Source organism: Mus musculus, chromosome 3 (genome assembly GCF_000001635.26).
Source record: "Mus musculus strain C57BL/6J chromosome 3, GRCm38.p6 C57BL/6J".
NCBI lineage: Eukaryota > Metazoa > Chordata > Mammalia > Rodentia > Muridae > Mus > Mus musculus.
The window spans coordinates 88,832,842-88,849,067 of NC_000069.6; the positions used below are offsets into that span (position 1 = coordinate 88,832,842).

Below are 16,226 nucleotides of genomic sequence, written 5' to 3' on the forward strand. Positions count from 1 at the left end.
AGCTGTAATTCTAGTTGCCTGAGTTTATATAGCTAGAAGCTGAACCTTCTGGGTCCGAGGAGTTGAGAAAAGCAAAATTCTATACTGTTTCAGTATTGATGGCTATTATTTTAGCGCACTCCTGAAACAGTAAAGGCATTTATGGAAACTGACTAAAGATTGAAACCTGGGTAGAAGCAGAAGGATCAAGAGTTTCAGGCCAGTCTGACGTGTATAACAAGAACCTATCTCAGAAAAGCAGAGACAATAATAAAGACTTAAAGTCGGCTGGGCAGTAGTGGTGCATGCTTTTAAACCCAGTACTCTGGAGTATAAAACACCAGAAAATATGCAAAATAATAATAATAATAATGATAATAATAATGAGTCGCTTCACCCTGCTGCACATGCTCGGGTGGCTCTGACTTTAGATTGAGGACATGGGAACATGTGGCCGAGGTGAGGGCTCTTTCTCGGAACCTGGCTTTTCTCCGCAGTTGGAGATTCCTTTGTCTCTGCTAATGGCCTGTCGCCTTTCTTTTCCTTTGTAGGGTTTGGGTTTTGATTCCAAGATCAGGCCAGCTGTGACCAAAAGAGCGCTTTTGGTTTCTTAATGTGACCCCCCCCCCTCCCCAATGACAGAGAAGAGAAGTTGTGATTTTTCAAAAAGACAGTCTCTCTCAACCAGGCTGCTCTGCAACTCATTTGTTTAGCCAGCCTATACTGGACTGGAAATCTCCTATTGATAGGATTACAATCTCCTATTGAGCCACCACAGCCTGTCAAGAGTAATTTTAATTACATTTATTGACAGGGTCTTGGGTAATACAGACTGACCTTGAACTTACTGTGTAGTCCAGGCTGGTCTTGAACTCCTTTCAACACCTGCCAAATGCTAGTGTTACAGTCATAGACCACTCTGCCTAAAAAGTGTATTTTTTAAGTTAGAGAAACTACTAGAAAAGATGAATGAATTGATTTTTAAAGTTTCCTGATTATTTTTCCTAAGCATAATTTGTATCATCACTGAAACTCAAAACTTTTTTTTTTTAAATTATTATACTCAATTGGGAAACTGCTTTTATACTACTTGCAAGGAAAAGACCACTGCATTTTTAGTTAACCTGGTATTTGGAGGCTAAAGAGAGATAACTGGAAATTAAAGGTTATACTACAAAAGACATGATGATTTTAAACAGGAAGGTATTCGTGGTACAGTGTACCATAGCCAACTTAAAACAAATGTCAACTCTGTATTTGTACATACATATATAAATACACACAATATGGATTCAAGTTTCCAAATTTAGGTTTTTTTTTCTTTTTTTTTTTTTTTTTTTTTTTTTGAGACAGGGTTTCTCTGTATAGCCCTGTCTGTTCTGGAACTCATTTTGTAGACCAGGCTGGCCTCGAAACCAGAAAAAAAATGAATTTTTGAACATTATGGCTCAGGCTCTTTACTGAGCACTGGGTCAATACATTAGAAGCTAGAATTGGAATAACTTATACCTGACTCCTTTTGATATTTGGGTATTTTTGTGAGTTCATCTGTCCTGTAGAGTTAGAATCTACAAACTGGAAAAAAGTGATAAAAATATTCATTGGTACACAGGATTTATTGTGGTGACCAAATTACCTAGTTTAAGAACATTTTGCTGGTTGGAGTGATGGCTCAGCAGTTAAGAGCACCCCTGACAGCTCCTGAGTTCAGTACCCAGCAACCACAAGGTGGCTCACGACCATCTGTCATGGGATCTGATGCCCTCTTCTGGGGTGTCTGAACACAGTGACAGTGAGCTAATATACGCAAAATAAATAAATCTCTTTAAAAAAAAAAAAAAAAAGAAAAAGAGAACATTTTGCAAAATAAAGACTATTATGCAGATATGAATAACTACTATACCTCGAGTTCAAATCTGGCTTTGACCTCAGCTATATGAAGCATCTCTCTGAATTTTAGGAATTCTCCTTTTCTTCCTATGTTCCAAGTATTTTGTGGGGAGGGTGATTAGTTGTCAACTTACGCTATGGAAACTATGGATTCCCCACCCCCAGGTTTTGAGTTTGGTCGGTAACTAGAGAAGAGTAGGAAGACTCCCCCAACCCTTGCCTTCCTCCCTCCTTCCCTTTCTTTCATTCTTTTTCTTTGTTTCCGAGACAGGGTTTCTGTGTGTGGCCATGGCCGTCCTAAAGCTCGTCCTGTAGACTAGCCTGGCCTCGAAATCAGGCCTACGTCTGCCTCCTCCTCATCCATCTATTTGTCATGTGTTGGGTTACTTTTTCCATGAACTGACGTACCAGGGCTGTGGCTTCACCAGGCCCTAAAACATGATGGCGCCGATCATCTGGCGCATGCTCCTTGACGCGGAGGTCCCGCGCATCGGGGGCGCGCACGTCAGCCGGTGCCGTTGCGTTACTTCCGCTGGTGCAGGAGCTGAGTTTCCGCGGGATCAGAGCGGGCCTCTGAGGGTATTTGGTAGTGTGTGGTGGGGCGGGAAGCAGCACGTTAGACGTGGGGCTCCCGGGCGGAGGGTGCCCAGGATGAGGGGCGTCTGCTCCGAGGCTGGGTGCCCGGTGCAAGAGGGGAATCGGGTAGCAGGGGTGTGCGTGCTGGTGCGGACCTGGGCTAACGTTGAGCGCTGAGGTGTCGAGAGCGGAGCTAGGAGTCCTGTGAAATGCTTGTTCAGGGGGGATCTGGGGACTGCTTGCTCGGTGCGTTCACTCACTCTTGGTAAGCCTTTCCTGGCCTTCAAGGAGCAGACTCTTGCGGGGCGGTGGTGGTTGCACGCCTTTAATTCCGGCACTCGGGAGGCAGAGGCAGGCGGATTTCTAGAGTGAGTTCCAGGGCTCCACAGAGAAACCCTGTCTCGACAAAACAAAAACACAAACAAACAACAACAAAAAAGGAGCAGACTCTTGGAGGTATGGTAGTTTGAAGCGCTTGGAGCGATCCTCTCACAGTTCTGACTGAATGGCCCCTGGCTGCCCCTCTCTCCCCGCTTCCCCTCTGCTTCCTTCTCTGTGAACCTTAGGAAGTCATCTGTGAAATAAGGAATCACCTAGGTTATCCCCACTCCCCTCCGTACTCTTTTACTCTCCTCCCCGACAGGATCAGCGAATCTTCTCTCGGTTATTGAGCTTTACGACGATAAGGACCTGGGCTCTTAGGGCGAGGGGCCTCCCTTAATGCCCTAGAGAATGTGCGTTTCGGAGGCTTAAGATTAGCTTTATAGATCAAACTCTGAGTAAGTTTTCTCTGGTAGTGTTGAGTGATCTTTCAGGCGTGAAGGTTGCCAATGAGGCTTATTCTGGTCTTGGACCTATGTCTGAAAGTAAGGATTTCCAGCATAGAAGGATGCAACGTGTGTGTGTGTGTGTGTGTGTGTGTGTGTGTGTGTGTGGGCTGGGGATGAAGTTAGAGGTAGGATGCTTGCCTTACATGCATAAAACTCTGGGTTCCTAACTTATTAAAGAGATGTGCTGAAACACCTGTCAGTGGAAGCAGCAAGATCACAACACACGATCACCCTGAGATACACAGCAGGCTGGAATTCACCTTCCAGTACCTATGGAAATGCTGCCTGTTTGGTCCAAACGCAGCCTAACTTTGTTTAGGCCCACTTTCATTCATTCATCTCTTCAGGGAAGAGTCACAGAGTGTCTACAATGCCACATAATGCTGGATAGTGGAGAAACCAGTTATGGATTCTGTTTTCTCACTGACTTGATAGCTCTGGAAGACAAGGATACTAGAAGAGTGATATTCAATGCTATAAGATTGACTTTTGAAAATTTTTCCTTGTGTGTCTGTGTGTGGGTATGTGAATGTAAGTGCAGGTGGCCAGTTCCAGGCCAGTCTGGCTTTGAACTCACAGAGATCCACCTGCCTCTTCCTAGGCTGGGAAGAGGCCTGCACTATCACATGAAGTCTGAGGTAACAGAAGCTTAAGAGATTAAGGTATCGCTTAGTCAAGGTAGCATACTGTTCAGTGTGGAGTTTGAGCTGAGCTACTGTAATGAATTTCTTATCTTCTGCTAAAAGTCCTAGGCATTCGGTGTGAAATACCATGCTCATGATTGAACTTGGGGTGCGTGAAATGGTAGTCGAGCAAATGTCACTACTGTTAACTACCACTGAAGTGATCAGGGCTTGGTTTTTATGCTTCTAGGATGGAACAGACGTGGAACTTGTAAAATGTTGCCCTGTAAGAAGAGAAGACTTTCAGTGACCGAGTCTTCTCAGCAGCAAGATGACCAGGAGGGTGATGACTTGGACCTAGAGGCAGCTGTGAAGCCAGACACGGACCAGCTCCCAGACAGCGCGTCAGAGTCCCTGTCCTGGGGTCAGAGTCAGGACAGTGCAGTGTGCCCTGAAGGGCTCTCCATGCAGGATGGAGACGATCAGCTCAGGGCAGAGGGGCTGTCTTTGAACTCGAAGATGCTGGCCCAGCATGTGAACTTAGCAGTCTTGGAAGCCGTTGATGTAGCTGTCTCTCAGGAAATCCCCCTTCCCTCCTTGGAGTCTTCTCATTCCCTTCCTGTACATGTGGATAAAGGGAGACTCCAGGTCTCTGCCTCAAAGAAAGGGAAGAGAGTTGTCTTTACACCTGGGCAGGTTACCAGAGAAGACCGAGGGGATCACCCTGTCCCAGAGGAGCCTCCTTCAGGAGAGCCTGCTGAAGAAGCCAAGACGGAAGGAGGTAAGGATGAAAGGTCTGGCTTGCCTTTTCCTTTCCTGTTTAGGTTGAACATCTCTGGTCTGAGGATCTAAATTCCAAAACGGTCTACACTTTTCTTTTGGAGTGCTAACAGGATGCTGCAAGTTTAAAATCCCATATCTGACCTTGTGGGGAACTATGTCCAAACTGCAAGGTGTCAGAAAAATATTTTATAGGACTGTCGTCAAACTGCACAAGCGCTGTACGAGAGGTTAATGAATTACAGGTTTAAGCTTAGATCCCATCTCTAATAAATCTCACGAATACACATGTTTTTATTGGACCCAAGCACCTGTAATGCACAGACAGGTAACCTGTGTGTCACTTAGTTGTGTTGTTTTGATGTTTTTTTGAGACGGGTTCTCTGTGTAGCTCTGGCTGTGTTAGAACTCTCTATGGACCAGCCTGGCCCTGTACTCACAGAGTTCTGCCTGCCTGCGCCTCCTGAATCCTGGGACTAAAGGCGTGGGCCACTATCACCTGGCTCGTCTTCTCTTTCTGTGTTGCCTTTCCGGTGAAATGTATCTGTAAAGGGAAATTGCTGTGGTTTGGGCTTGGAATTGTGAACCTTACAAGTGGGTTGAGAATTTCTTTTCCTCTCCAATTCTCTATATTCTCTTTGACCTATCCCCTCCCCATTAAAAAAAATGTATTTATATGGGTATTTCACTTGCATGTGTATATGTGCACTATGTGTGTACCTGGTGACTGTGGAGCCAGAGCAGAGTGTCAGAACCCCTGGCTCTGACATTACAAGTGGTTATGAGCCACCATGTATGGTGCTGGGAACCAAACCTGGGTTCTCTGCAAGAGCAATGATTGTTGTCAAGTTTTGAGTTGTCTCTCTAGCCTTTTCTTCCCCTTTTACTTTTAGACTTTATCCTGTATATCTGGGGAGGTGAACTGTGCACTTCATTAGTCTTGTATTCATGAAGTGGGTCTCATGGGATGAGGGCAGTAGTTTAAAGGAAGACTTTGAACATTGAGAAAGGGTTTCCAGAGATGGAGAACGCTTTGGACTGAGGGCACTGAAGGTTGCAGTTTGACAGAATGGAGCCTTGGACACCTGGAGTAGGAACAACTTGAATCGGTGGTGATGTAGTAGCTTGGAAGAAGTAGGGAAAGGTGACTTGTGAATGGCAGGTTAGGTTTCAGTTGTAGAAGAATTTCAACTTCCATACTTAGACATTGTAGTTTTTCCAGTAGGTAAACAGAGATAGCACTATTTCTAGCTTCTGTTTGTTTGCTCAGAGGTACATGGATCTATGGACGTGTACATACTAGACATGGGCTCTGAGTCATGTCCTCAGCCTCTTGTTGTTTTTATCCTCTTTTTTTTAAATTTTCTTTTGGGTTTTAGAGATAAGGTCTCCCACTGTAGCTCAGGTTAGTCTGGAACTCCCTTCGTAGTCCTGCCTGTTCCTCAACAAATGACTCTTGCCTCTCTACCTTCTGAGTGCAAAAATTATGGTTTAATTGCATATCGTGCTACCATGCCTGAAGATGAGTTTTAATTTTTTAATATTTTCCAAAATGTACATACATAAATTTTGGTTTCCTATATGTGAATTTGTAGCCAGAGTACGCACTATGTCAGAAGCCAAGGGCTGGGCCGTGTGAGTCGTGGGACCCCTGTAGGGACTCATGCTTTACATTTTCGTGGCTCTGGATTTGAACTTCAGTGGTGTATGTGATCACTCATAATCCTAAGTATTCAAGATAATTAAAATTTAGGGTATACTATTTTTATTTTTCTCTGTTTTTAAATTATGTTTTAATTTATTCTGTTTGTGCATATGTGTGTAGTGCGGTGTGTGTGTGTGTGTTCTGTTGTTCTAATGTGGGGATCAGAGGACAACTTTGGGGGTCAACCTCTCTTCTTCATCGTGTGGGTTCTTGGTGTCCAACTCCAGTAGTATGTCTTGGTGACAGGAGCTATCTCAGCTCTCCCCTTTAAATAACAGAGCAACTACACAGTGAGACCCCGTCTTAAAGCCAAACCATGTAAGGATGGTCTTGAACTTTTGATCCTCTCATATGCTGAGGTATATATGTAGGCTTGTACCTCTGAGCTGGCACAGTCCCTCCACCCCTCCGTCTGCACTAGAGAAGGGGATGGCACCATATCCCCCAGAACTGGGTCATAGAAGCTGTGAGGTGCCATATAGGAATGTCACCAGTTTCTGTCTCTCTGGGCTTTGCTGGAGCTGGCTCTCTCTTTTTCTGAGATACAGTTTCACTATAGAGCTCTCTCTCTTTTTTTTTTTTTTTTTTAAAGATTTATTTATTTATCATATGTAAGTACACTGTAGCTGTCTTCAGATGCTCCAGAAGACGGAGTCAGATCTCGTTACAGATGGTTGTGAGCCACCATGTGGTTGCTGGGATTTGAACTCTGGACCTCTTGAAGAGCAGTTGGGTGCTCTTACCCACTGAGCCATCTCACCAGCCCCCTAGAGCTCTCCTTCTAGAACTTCCTGTGTGGACCAAGTTGAACTCAGACTCAGATCTCTAGCCTCTGCCTCCTGAGATCTGGGATTAAAGAGCCCTGCTATTGTGCCCAACCCTGTTTTCAAGTAATTTTTGTGACTGAGTATCACTCTAGCCCAGACTGGCCTCCAGCCTTAGCCCCCAAGTGTAGAAATTCAAGTGTAAGCTACCACACTTCACTCAACATTTTGTTTTACTAGATAGGAAAACATCATATTGATTGTAGAAAGATTGAAGGAATACAGAAAAGTTACATAATCTTTGAAAGTATCAGCATTTCACTACGGTTGTTACATTGTTAAAATATCCTTATAGACTCTGAAGTCATCTTTGTCTTTTTCCTTCCTCAGTGTTGTCAAAGCAGTCCCAGCATTCCTGGGTTCCAGGGAATGTCCCACCTCAGGCCTCCTAGAGTAGCCAGAGTTGCAAGTGGTAAGGAGCTCGCCCATCTGGGTGCTGCTCAAAACTGAGATCAAAACACAGGTCTGTTAGAACAGCAGAAATTGCTGTCAATCACTTTCTTGCCAATCACTTTGTTTGTTTGCTAAGTAGTTCTGGGGTTTGAATTCAGAGCTTCCTTTGTGTATGGTGAGCAAACACTCTAACTCCACCTACCTCTCAGGTGGTGCCCAAAGAGAAAGAATTAGGAAGACTTGAGGAGAAAGGGAGAGGAGGCAGAGAAGGGCTTGTCTCCAGCCATCTGTTTATGGCAATGTTGAGGCTCTGGCCTAGGGGCTGAGTGTGCTGTCCTAGCTCTGACCTAGGGACAGCCCCAGCTCTGCATTGCTCCTCCTCTTTCAGTAGCTCCAATTTTTGGTTTTGCTTTTATTTAAATTTTAATTGCCTTTTCAAAAGATGTATTTTTCTTTCCTTTCTTTTCCTTTCCTTTCCTTTCCTTTCCTTTCCTTTCCTATCCTTTCCTTCCCTTTCTCTCTTTCTTTCTTTCTCTCTTCTCTCCTTCTCTCCTCTCCTTCTCTCTCTCTCTCTCTTTCTTTCTTTCTTTCTTTCTTTCTATTTTTTATTTTTTTATTTTTTTGAGACAGCGTTTCTCTTTGTAGCCCTGGCTGTCCTGGAACTCACTCTGTACACTAGGCTGGCCTCAAACTCAGAAATCTGCCTGCCTCTGCCTCCCGAGTGCTGGGGTCAAAGGTGTGTGCCACCACGCCCAGCATATTTTATTTTCTATGTCTGAGTGTTTTGTATGGTTGTCTGTGTACACACGTTCATGCCTGGTGCTAATAGAGATCAGAAGAGGGTGTCAGATCCCCTAAAACTGGACCACTATGTGAACTGAACTGTGCTTTTAACTGCTAAGCCATGTTCTCTTTAGTTAAATAAATATTTATTTATCTTATGTATATGGTGTTTTGTCTGCATGTATGTCTGCACCACATGTGTGCTTGGTACCCATGGAAAACAGTAGAGCCCTGGAACTGGACTTTCAGATAGTTGTGAGCTTCCCTGTGGGTGCTGGGAATCAAACCAAGGTCCTCTGGAAAAGCAGCTGGTGCTAAGCATCTCTCCAGCTCCTGACTAGGATATTACAAAGAAAGGCAAGTATGGAGGTCTTCAGAGACTTCCTGGAGGAGAGTTAAGTTAGATAGCAATGTAACTTAGTGAGATGAAGAAAATTGCAAAGAAACTTTCTATAACATGAAAAGGATTTTGTGATGTAGAGGAAGGAAGCGCCAGGGAAGGATGGAAATTAGTGTAAATAAACCAGTTTAAAAAGAATGATCAGGACTGGTGAGATGGCTCAGTGGTTATGAGTACATCCTGCTTACAGAGGACTGAAGTTCAATTCCCAACACTTAACTTTGAGTTGCTTACAAGCACCTGGAAGTGCAGCTGTAGGGCGGTTCCAGTACCTCTGGGTCTGATGTAGTTGAGTGGAGTGCATGCCTAGCGTTGATGAAGTTCTGGGTTCATCCTCAACATGACATAGACTGGGTTTGGTGGAGAACAACTGTAAAGTCAGCACTTAGCAGGCAGGGCGGGCATCAGGAGTTCCAGTGCATCCTTGGCTGAATGTTGGGTTTGAGGCCAGCTGAACATGAGACGCTGCCTTATCAGACTGAATTAAACTTGTAGGATAATTTGGAGTAGTTCCAGATGTTTCAGGTGCCATAAGTCCCAGTGGAGGAAGCTCTGCTGTCAACCTGGCCTTATGGACTTGGAAGGGCAATGTTTACATGGATTTAAAGGTTCTGGCATATATGTTTAAAAGATTGTAAGCTGGGCATGGTGGTATTTGCCTGTACTCCTGCCACTTGCGGGACGGGATTCAAGGTTGTTTTGGGCCACATAGTGATTTTGAGGTCAGCCTGGGTTACATAAGACCTGTTTTTGGGAAAAAAATAAAGAGAGCTGGGGCATGTTGGCACACTCCTTTAATCCTGGCACTTGGGAGGTGTGAGTTCAAAGCCAGTCTAGACTACATGGTGCATTCCAGGATAGGCAGGGCTATATAGAGAGACCCTATCTCAAAAAACAGAAAAGCCAACACAAAGAAAGAAAGAAAGCAGTACAAATGTGCTAGCACATACCTGTAGTTTCAGTAAATGGGAGGCTGAGACAGGAGAATTACTGGTTTTTTGAGACAGGGTTACTCTGCCCTGGCTGTCTTGGAACTCACTTTGTAGACCAAGCTGGCCTCGAACTCAGAAATCCACCTGCCTCTGCCTCCCGAGTGCTGGGATAAAAGGCGTGTGGCACCCCACCTGGCTAGGAGAATTACTGTTATTGACTGCTTGAAGTAGCCTTGAGCTCACTGTGTAGTCCAGCTCGACACAACTGACCAAACTTCTCTCCTTTTACTGTATGGGTTCTGGAGATCAAACTCAGGTGATCTGGCTTGGCTGCAATCCACTTGGACCTGCTGAGCCATTTCTCTAGTCCCTGATAAATTTACTACAGTTTCACTGCAGTCCTTGTTACTGCAGTTACTACTCCTGTTAAGCAAAGTCTGGAGCTTCTGTAGGTAGCCTGGGCTCTAAAAGGGAGGCAGAATGGAAAGTGTTAAGGATTAAGCTGTTCTTTAAAATACAGGCTTTTTTTCTTTTTTGGTGGGGTAATCTCTAATTTAGGGGTATTATGTACTAGTTGAAACTAAAGATATCAATATGGGGGCTGGAGAGATGGCTCAGCAGTTAAGGGCACTGACTGCTCTTCCAAAGTTCCTGAGTTCAATTCCCAGCAACTACATGGTGGCTCACAACCATCTGTAATGGGATCTGATGCCTTCTTCTGGTATGTCTGAAAACAGGTACAGTGTACTTATATATAATTATAAATAAATCTTTAAAAGCAAAACAAAAAGATATCAACATGATGATAATTCAAAAAAGTAAATGATTTATTTATTATGTTTTGCTCTCTCCTTTGAGATAAGGTCTAATACTGTAGATACTTCTCGATGGGCATGGGGAATTTGTTTCAATTGAGAAAAGTGACAAATAGTTTGGTTTCCTTCTTAAGACACTGTCTTATGAGCCCAGGCTAGCCTTGAACTTGCTAACCTAGGCTAGCTTTGAACTTGAGCAGCTCCTGCCTTTTCCTTCCTAGTGCTGGGCTTACAAGCATGAACCCTACTCCCAGTTCATGTGGTTGCTGGTGTCCACTCCAGGATCTTATGCATGTTAGTTAAGAACTCCACCAACTAAGCTACATCTCCAATGCCACTTGGACCCCTTTTGAAATGAGAACGTTTAATTGAAGACTGTGCAAACAGATAAGAAAATTTCAGAAATACAGAAAGTACCCAGGTGTGGTGGCATGTATCTGTAATGTTGGCCTTTGGGAAGTTGAGTCAGGAGACTGCAAGCTCCTACACTTTCTCTCTAGTCACAACTGCACTTGACTGGTCTAAAAAATAAATTATCTTTGAGGGCTGGACCTATGCCCCTCCACACCTAGCAGATGTGCAGCTAGCTGGGTCTTCATGTGGTTCTGAGCACCCCAAAGCTGTTGCCTGTCTGTGGAATCTGTTCCCTCACTTGGCTGTCTTGTCTGGCCTCAGTGGAGGAGGAAGCACCTAGCCCTTTACAGACTTGATGTGCCAGGGTCAGGGCTGCTCCACACTCTGGGAGAAGGGGAGGGGAAATGGCGAGAGAGACTATGGAAGTGGGGGGACTGGGAAGTGGCACATTGATGGTAAATCAATGTAAATTCTTTTAAGAATGGGGGTCTTACTGTTTAGCTTTGCTGCCTGGAGCTCACTTTGTAGACCAAAAAACTATAGTCCTTGACAGCTGCCTTTCCCCTCTGAGTGTTGGAATAAAGGGATGGCAGACTCTGGGGTGTTTGTGTGTATGTGTGTGCGAGTGCACAAGAGAATGTGGAGACCAAGGACAGCTTGATGGGCAGGTTCTAAGTCCGCCCTGTGCCCTTGCCTGCTCCCACTCTCCATCTTTGTAGTCCAGACTGTCCTGGATCTCAGGTTACCTTCTGCCTTCCCAATGCTGGGGCTAAAGGCATGGGCCACCTAGCCTGCTTAAGTCTTTATTTCCTTTTTTTCTTTTCTTTCTTTCTTTCTTTTTTTTTTTTTTTTTTTTGAGACAGGGTTTCTCTGTGTAGCCCTGGCTGTCCTGGAACTCACTCCATAGACCAGGCTGACCTCGAACTCAGAAATCTGCCTGCCTCTGCCTTCCAAGTGCTGGGATCAAGGGCGTGCACCACCACTGCCTGGCTGCTTACAGTGTTTCTATGACAACGCGATTATTTCTGTTTTCTTTCTCCTGGAATTCCATATGAAGATCAGACTGGCTTCCAACTTCCAGTGTTCCCCTGAATTTGGCCTCCCAAGTGATGGGATCAGTCGTTCCATAGACTACCTGCCCTGACAACCTGATTGTTTACATTTTCTTTTGATAGTAAAAATGTAATGGTTCCCTGTATATTTATTCATTTACTCTGTAAAAATAAATTAGAGTCAGGAATGTTTGTTTTGCTTTTATTTATTTATTTATTTATTTATTTATTTATTTATTTATTTTTTGAGGCCTAGCCTTGCTATGTAGCCCAAGGTTTAAACTCACTATCCTGCCTCAGCCTCCACAGTGCTAGGGTTACAGATGTCTGCCAGTATGCCTCTGACATTTATTTTTTTCTTTTTTTTAAAGATGTATTTATTTATTACATGTAAGTACACCGTAGCCGTCTTCAGACATTCCAGAAGAGGGTGTCAGATCTCATTACCGATGGTTGTGAGCCACCATGTGGTTGCTGGGATTTGAACTCAGGACCTTCGGAAGAGCAATCTTAACCGCTGAGCCATCTCTCCAGCCCCATTTTTTTCTTTTTACAAATTAAAAAAGAAGATTATGTATGTCTTTATTCTGGATTCCTATTGCTGTGAAAAGGCACCATGACCAAGTCAGTTCTTAAAGTATTTAATTGGGGGGTTGCTTACAGTTAGTTCACAGTTAAAGGGTTAGTTCATTATGGTGGGGTGTGTGGCAGCCTGGTTTGTTAGCTGTATCTGAGAACTATATACATTCTGATCCACAGGCAGCAGGCAGAGAGCCACTGGGCCTGGCATGGGCTTTTATGAAACCTCAGAGCCCACTCCAGTGACACTCTGCCTCCAAGAATTCCACACCCACTCCCACAAGGCCTAATCCTTGGAAACTTTCTCAGCCGGTTCACCCATTAGGGACTAAGAATGCAAACAAGTGAGTCTGTGGGGTTCATTCTCATTCACAGCACTGTGTTTGCCTTTGCACCTGCTACAGGCCTTGTGCCTGTAGAGGGCAGGAGAGATCAGCTGGAACTGGAGTTACAGGTGCTTAGGAGCTGCAATGTGGGTGCTGGGAATTGAACTTGGGAGCTTTACAATAACAGCCGGTGTTCTTAACCTCTGAATTACCTCTCCAGCTCCTCCTTTGGACATTTTATATCATTTATAGTTGGTGAAATGTAGTGTTAATGGTCAGCTCTAACTGTCCCTTTGTCCTCTTATACCCTCTACCCTGTATTCTGATTTTTGTTTTCTTGATGCTGTGAACTGAGCCCAGGGGTGTCATATGTACTAGGCTGACACTCTGCCGTTGAACTAAATCTTCACCCCGTGGTCTGATTTTCTTAGGAAAACACAGAGTTCCAAGCTTATTTGAATAGGAAGTGTCATAGCAATTAGGCATGATTCATTGTGTGAAGTCGGGATGAATAATTTGGATCTGAGTTTTCATTTCATTCTTTGTTTTGGGAGCCCATCTTGACGAGAAGGGAAAGCCTGTGTGCCTAATATGCCTCATGAAGGTGTCTGTCATAAAGGTCTCAGGAAAAGATGCTACTTTTGCAGTAGCATATGAATAATCATGGGCAGAAAGAGTGTGGAGCAATGTTTGCGATTCTTCTAGGAGAACTTGAGCTGCGTTCCGATGGGGAGGTTCCTTTGCTGTCATCCAGCAGTCAATCTGCAAAACCAGGTGCCCAGCCTCGGAAGTCAGTCCAGCCAGATGGTTCTGCCTTTCCTCAAGACAAGCCACTCGGACCTCTGGTTCGCCAAGCTGAGGAAGAGATGGAGGATGGTGGACTCTTTATCCCAACCGGTAGGCTTTTTCTTTTTAATTAAAACAGAACAAAACAAAACAAAACAAAACAAAATTTTATCGGTACCAAAGCAAGAGACTATGGAAGTGTAGAGTATGTAATAGTAACTGTCATGTATATAATGTAAATATATAATGTAAATAATGACCTCAGATAGCTGGGATTTTCTGTCAGGATAGTGGCAGCATCTGGAGTTCGCTACTGAGAGTCAACCTTGTCTTCCCTTTCAGTTGCTAGTTACACCTTGGTAGTAATAAATCCTGACTTCTAGTGGCATGTGTCACTCAACCTGTTTGCCTTCATAAAATGAATGGGGTCAGATGTGTTCCTTTTTGGTGGTGGTTTTCCACTCAGCGTTTAATGGCTTTAATTCCCAGCAACCACATGGTGGCTCACAACCATCCATAATGAGATCTGATGCCCTCTCCTGGTGTGTCTGAAGACAGGGACAGTGTATTCACGTACATGAAATAATTAGATAAATCTTTAAAAAAAAAGTTTCATTCAGATTGATTTTTTTTTTCCCGTTTAGAGTAGAATATTTTTCTCCATTAGTGGATTAATATTTATTAAAATATCAAGGTGGATATTTACTGCTTCATTTAAACCGAAGAACTTTAAAATATCTTTTTTGATTTATTTTATCTTTTGTGCAATGAGGATTTTATCTGCATGTATATATGTGCACTGCATGCTTGCTAGTGCCTGTGTGCTACTGTGTGGGCCCTGAACCCCATCCTCTGTGTGAACAGCAAGTTCTCTGAACTGCAGAGCATTTTTTCTCCTGCTGCACCTTGCAATATTTTTTGAGCATTGCTTTCCAGGAACAGATTTTTCCATTTCAGGTACTTATGGAAATGACATATGATGCCAAATGTTCATATGAGAGTCTGGACACACAGTTAGCCCCTGCCTCCATGCCTTAGCCCAACAATATTGCCTTTTTCACAAGTAAGTTTTCTCAAGATCTCTGTCTGATTTTTATTGAGAAATAGGATTAGTAGCAGACTACCCCGTGATGCAGGCATTTAAATGGTTTTATTTGTCCATCAGTGCTGAGCATTTAAGGGGTAAAATTTCCAAGATGAATCTTGTGTTTTCCTAGCTGTGTTCCACTTTCCAGAGTCCGGCCATCCTTCTGTCTGGGTGTTCCTAGTATCTGCAGCTGAGACTGTGACAGTCTGTTCTGAGCTACTTTATGTAAGAGGCAAAGTTATGTTCCTTGTTTATTGTTGGTTTGCATGTGAAGGTTTCACTGTTGGGAAATTGTTCACTACAGGTAGTTACTTGGCCTGTTTGTATCCTTTAGGGACTTGTTTCTAGTCTCTCTTATGTTGTGCCTAAGCTTTCACAAGTACTTCTCAGTGTTGTCTCAATGAGACAGTTTGTGTTTTGTAGACTAGAAAGTCTAGAACTCACTGTATACCTAGGCTAGAGTTTTGAACTCTCAGTAATCCTCCTGTTTCGTCCTTCTAAGTTCTATATTACAGGTGCAAGCTACCTATACACACAGTCTGGCTTTTTTTCTTAACTATTTTTTATTTTGGTATGTGTTTGTGTGTGTGTGTTGTATGTGTGTGAAAAATTAAACCTCCTGAGATGACTCAGAGAGTACACTGCTTGCTGCCAAGCCTGATGATCTAAGTTGGATCCATGCATCCCACTGGTGGCAGGAGAGTCCGGATTTCTACAGATTGTCCTCTGACACTGGGCTGTGGCACCCCTTCCATAAATACGTAAATGTAAATGACAAAAAAATAATTGAAACACCACTTTTATAATGAAATGTATTATTTCTACCACAAATGATTTCTTTCATAGGATGTACCAGTGAGTCTTCCAATCCTGATTTTCTTTGGAGCAAGAATTTTTAATACTATAAATTCAGTTTCTTAAAACATTTTTTTTTTCCTAAAAGGTTTTAATGTATAATTAAAAAACAGATTTTGGGCCGGGTGTGGTGGCACATGCCTTTAATCCCAGCACTTGGGAGTCAGAGACAGGCGGATTTCTGAGTTCGAGGCCAGCTTGGTCTACAAAGTGAGTTCCAGGACAGCCAGGGATACACAGAGAAACCCTGTCTCAAAAAAATCGAAACAAACAAACAAATAAAACCCCAAAAAACCCCCACAGATTTCATTTACACAGGGGATTTTCAATAATAAGACACATATATAATAAATAAATCAAATTAAAAACATATATCAGGGGCTGGTGAGATGGCTCAGTGGGTAAGAGCACCGGACTGCTCTCCCGAAGGTCTGGAGTTCAAATCCCCGCAACCCCGCAACCACATGGTGGCTCACAACCATCTGTAACAAGATCTGACGCCCTCTTCTGGAGTGTCTGAAGACAGCTACAGTGTACTTACATATAATAAATAAATAAATCTTTTTAAAAAAACCAAAAAAACAAAAACATATATCAGAATGCTTCATGGGTTTTTTTTTTTCTTTTTGAGACAGGGACTAATGGAGCCCAGGCTAG

At 43.5% G+C, this 16,226-nt stretch overlaps 1 protein-coding gene across 7 annotated transcripts in view; it reads left to right on the plus strand.

The window, feature by feature from the left end:
- The first annotated feature begins 2,365 nt into the window (after nt 1-2,365).
- Gon4l (gon-4-like (C.elegans)) overlaps nt 2,366-16,226 on the plus strand; it is a 74,893-nt gene continuing 61,032 nt past the window's right edge. For 5 of the 7 annotated variants that reach the window (XM_006502237.4, XM_017319793.2, XM_017319796.2 and 2 more), the window contains exons 1-3: nt 2,366-2,448; nt 4,149-4,679; nt 13,547-13,738. In XM_006502237.4, the coding sequence (XP_006502300.1) occupies nt 4,175-4,679; nt 13,547-13,738 (697 nt within the window). In that variant the 5' untranslated portion in view covers nt 2,366-2,448; nt 4,149-4,174. Of the gene's footprint in view, nt 2,456-4,148; nt 4,680-13,546; nt 13,739-16,226 lie in introns of all 7 variants that reach the window. The other 2 variants (NM_001242372.1, NM_027389.3) reach the window with 1 other exon arrangement.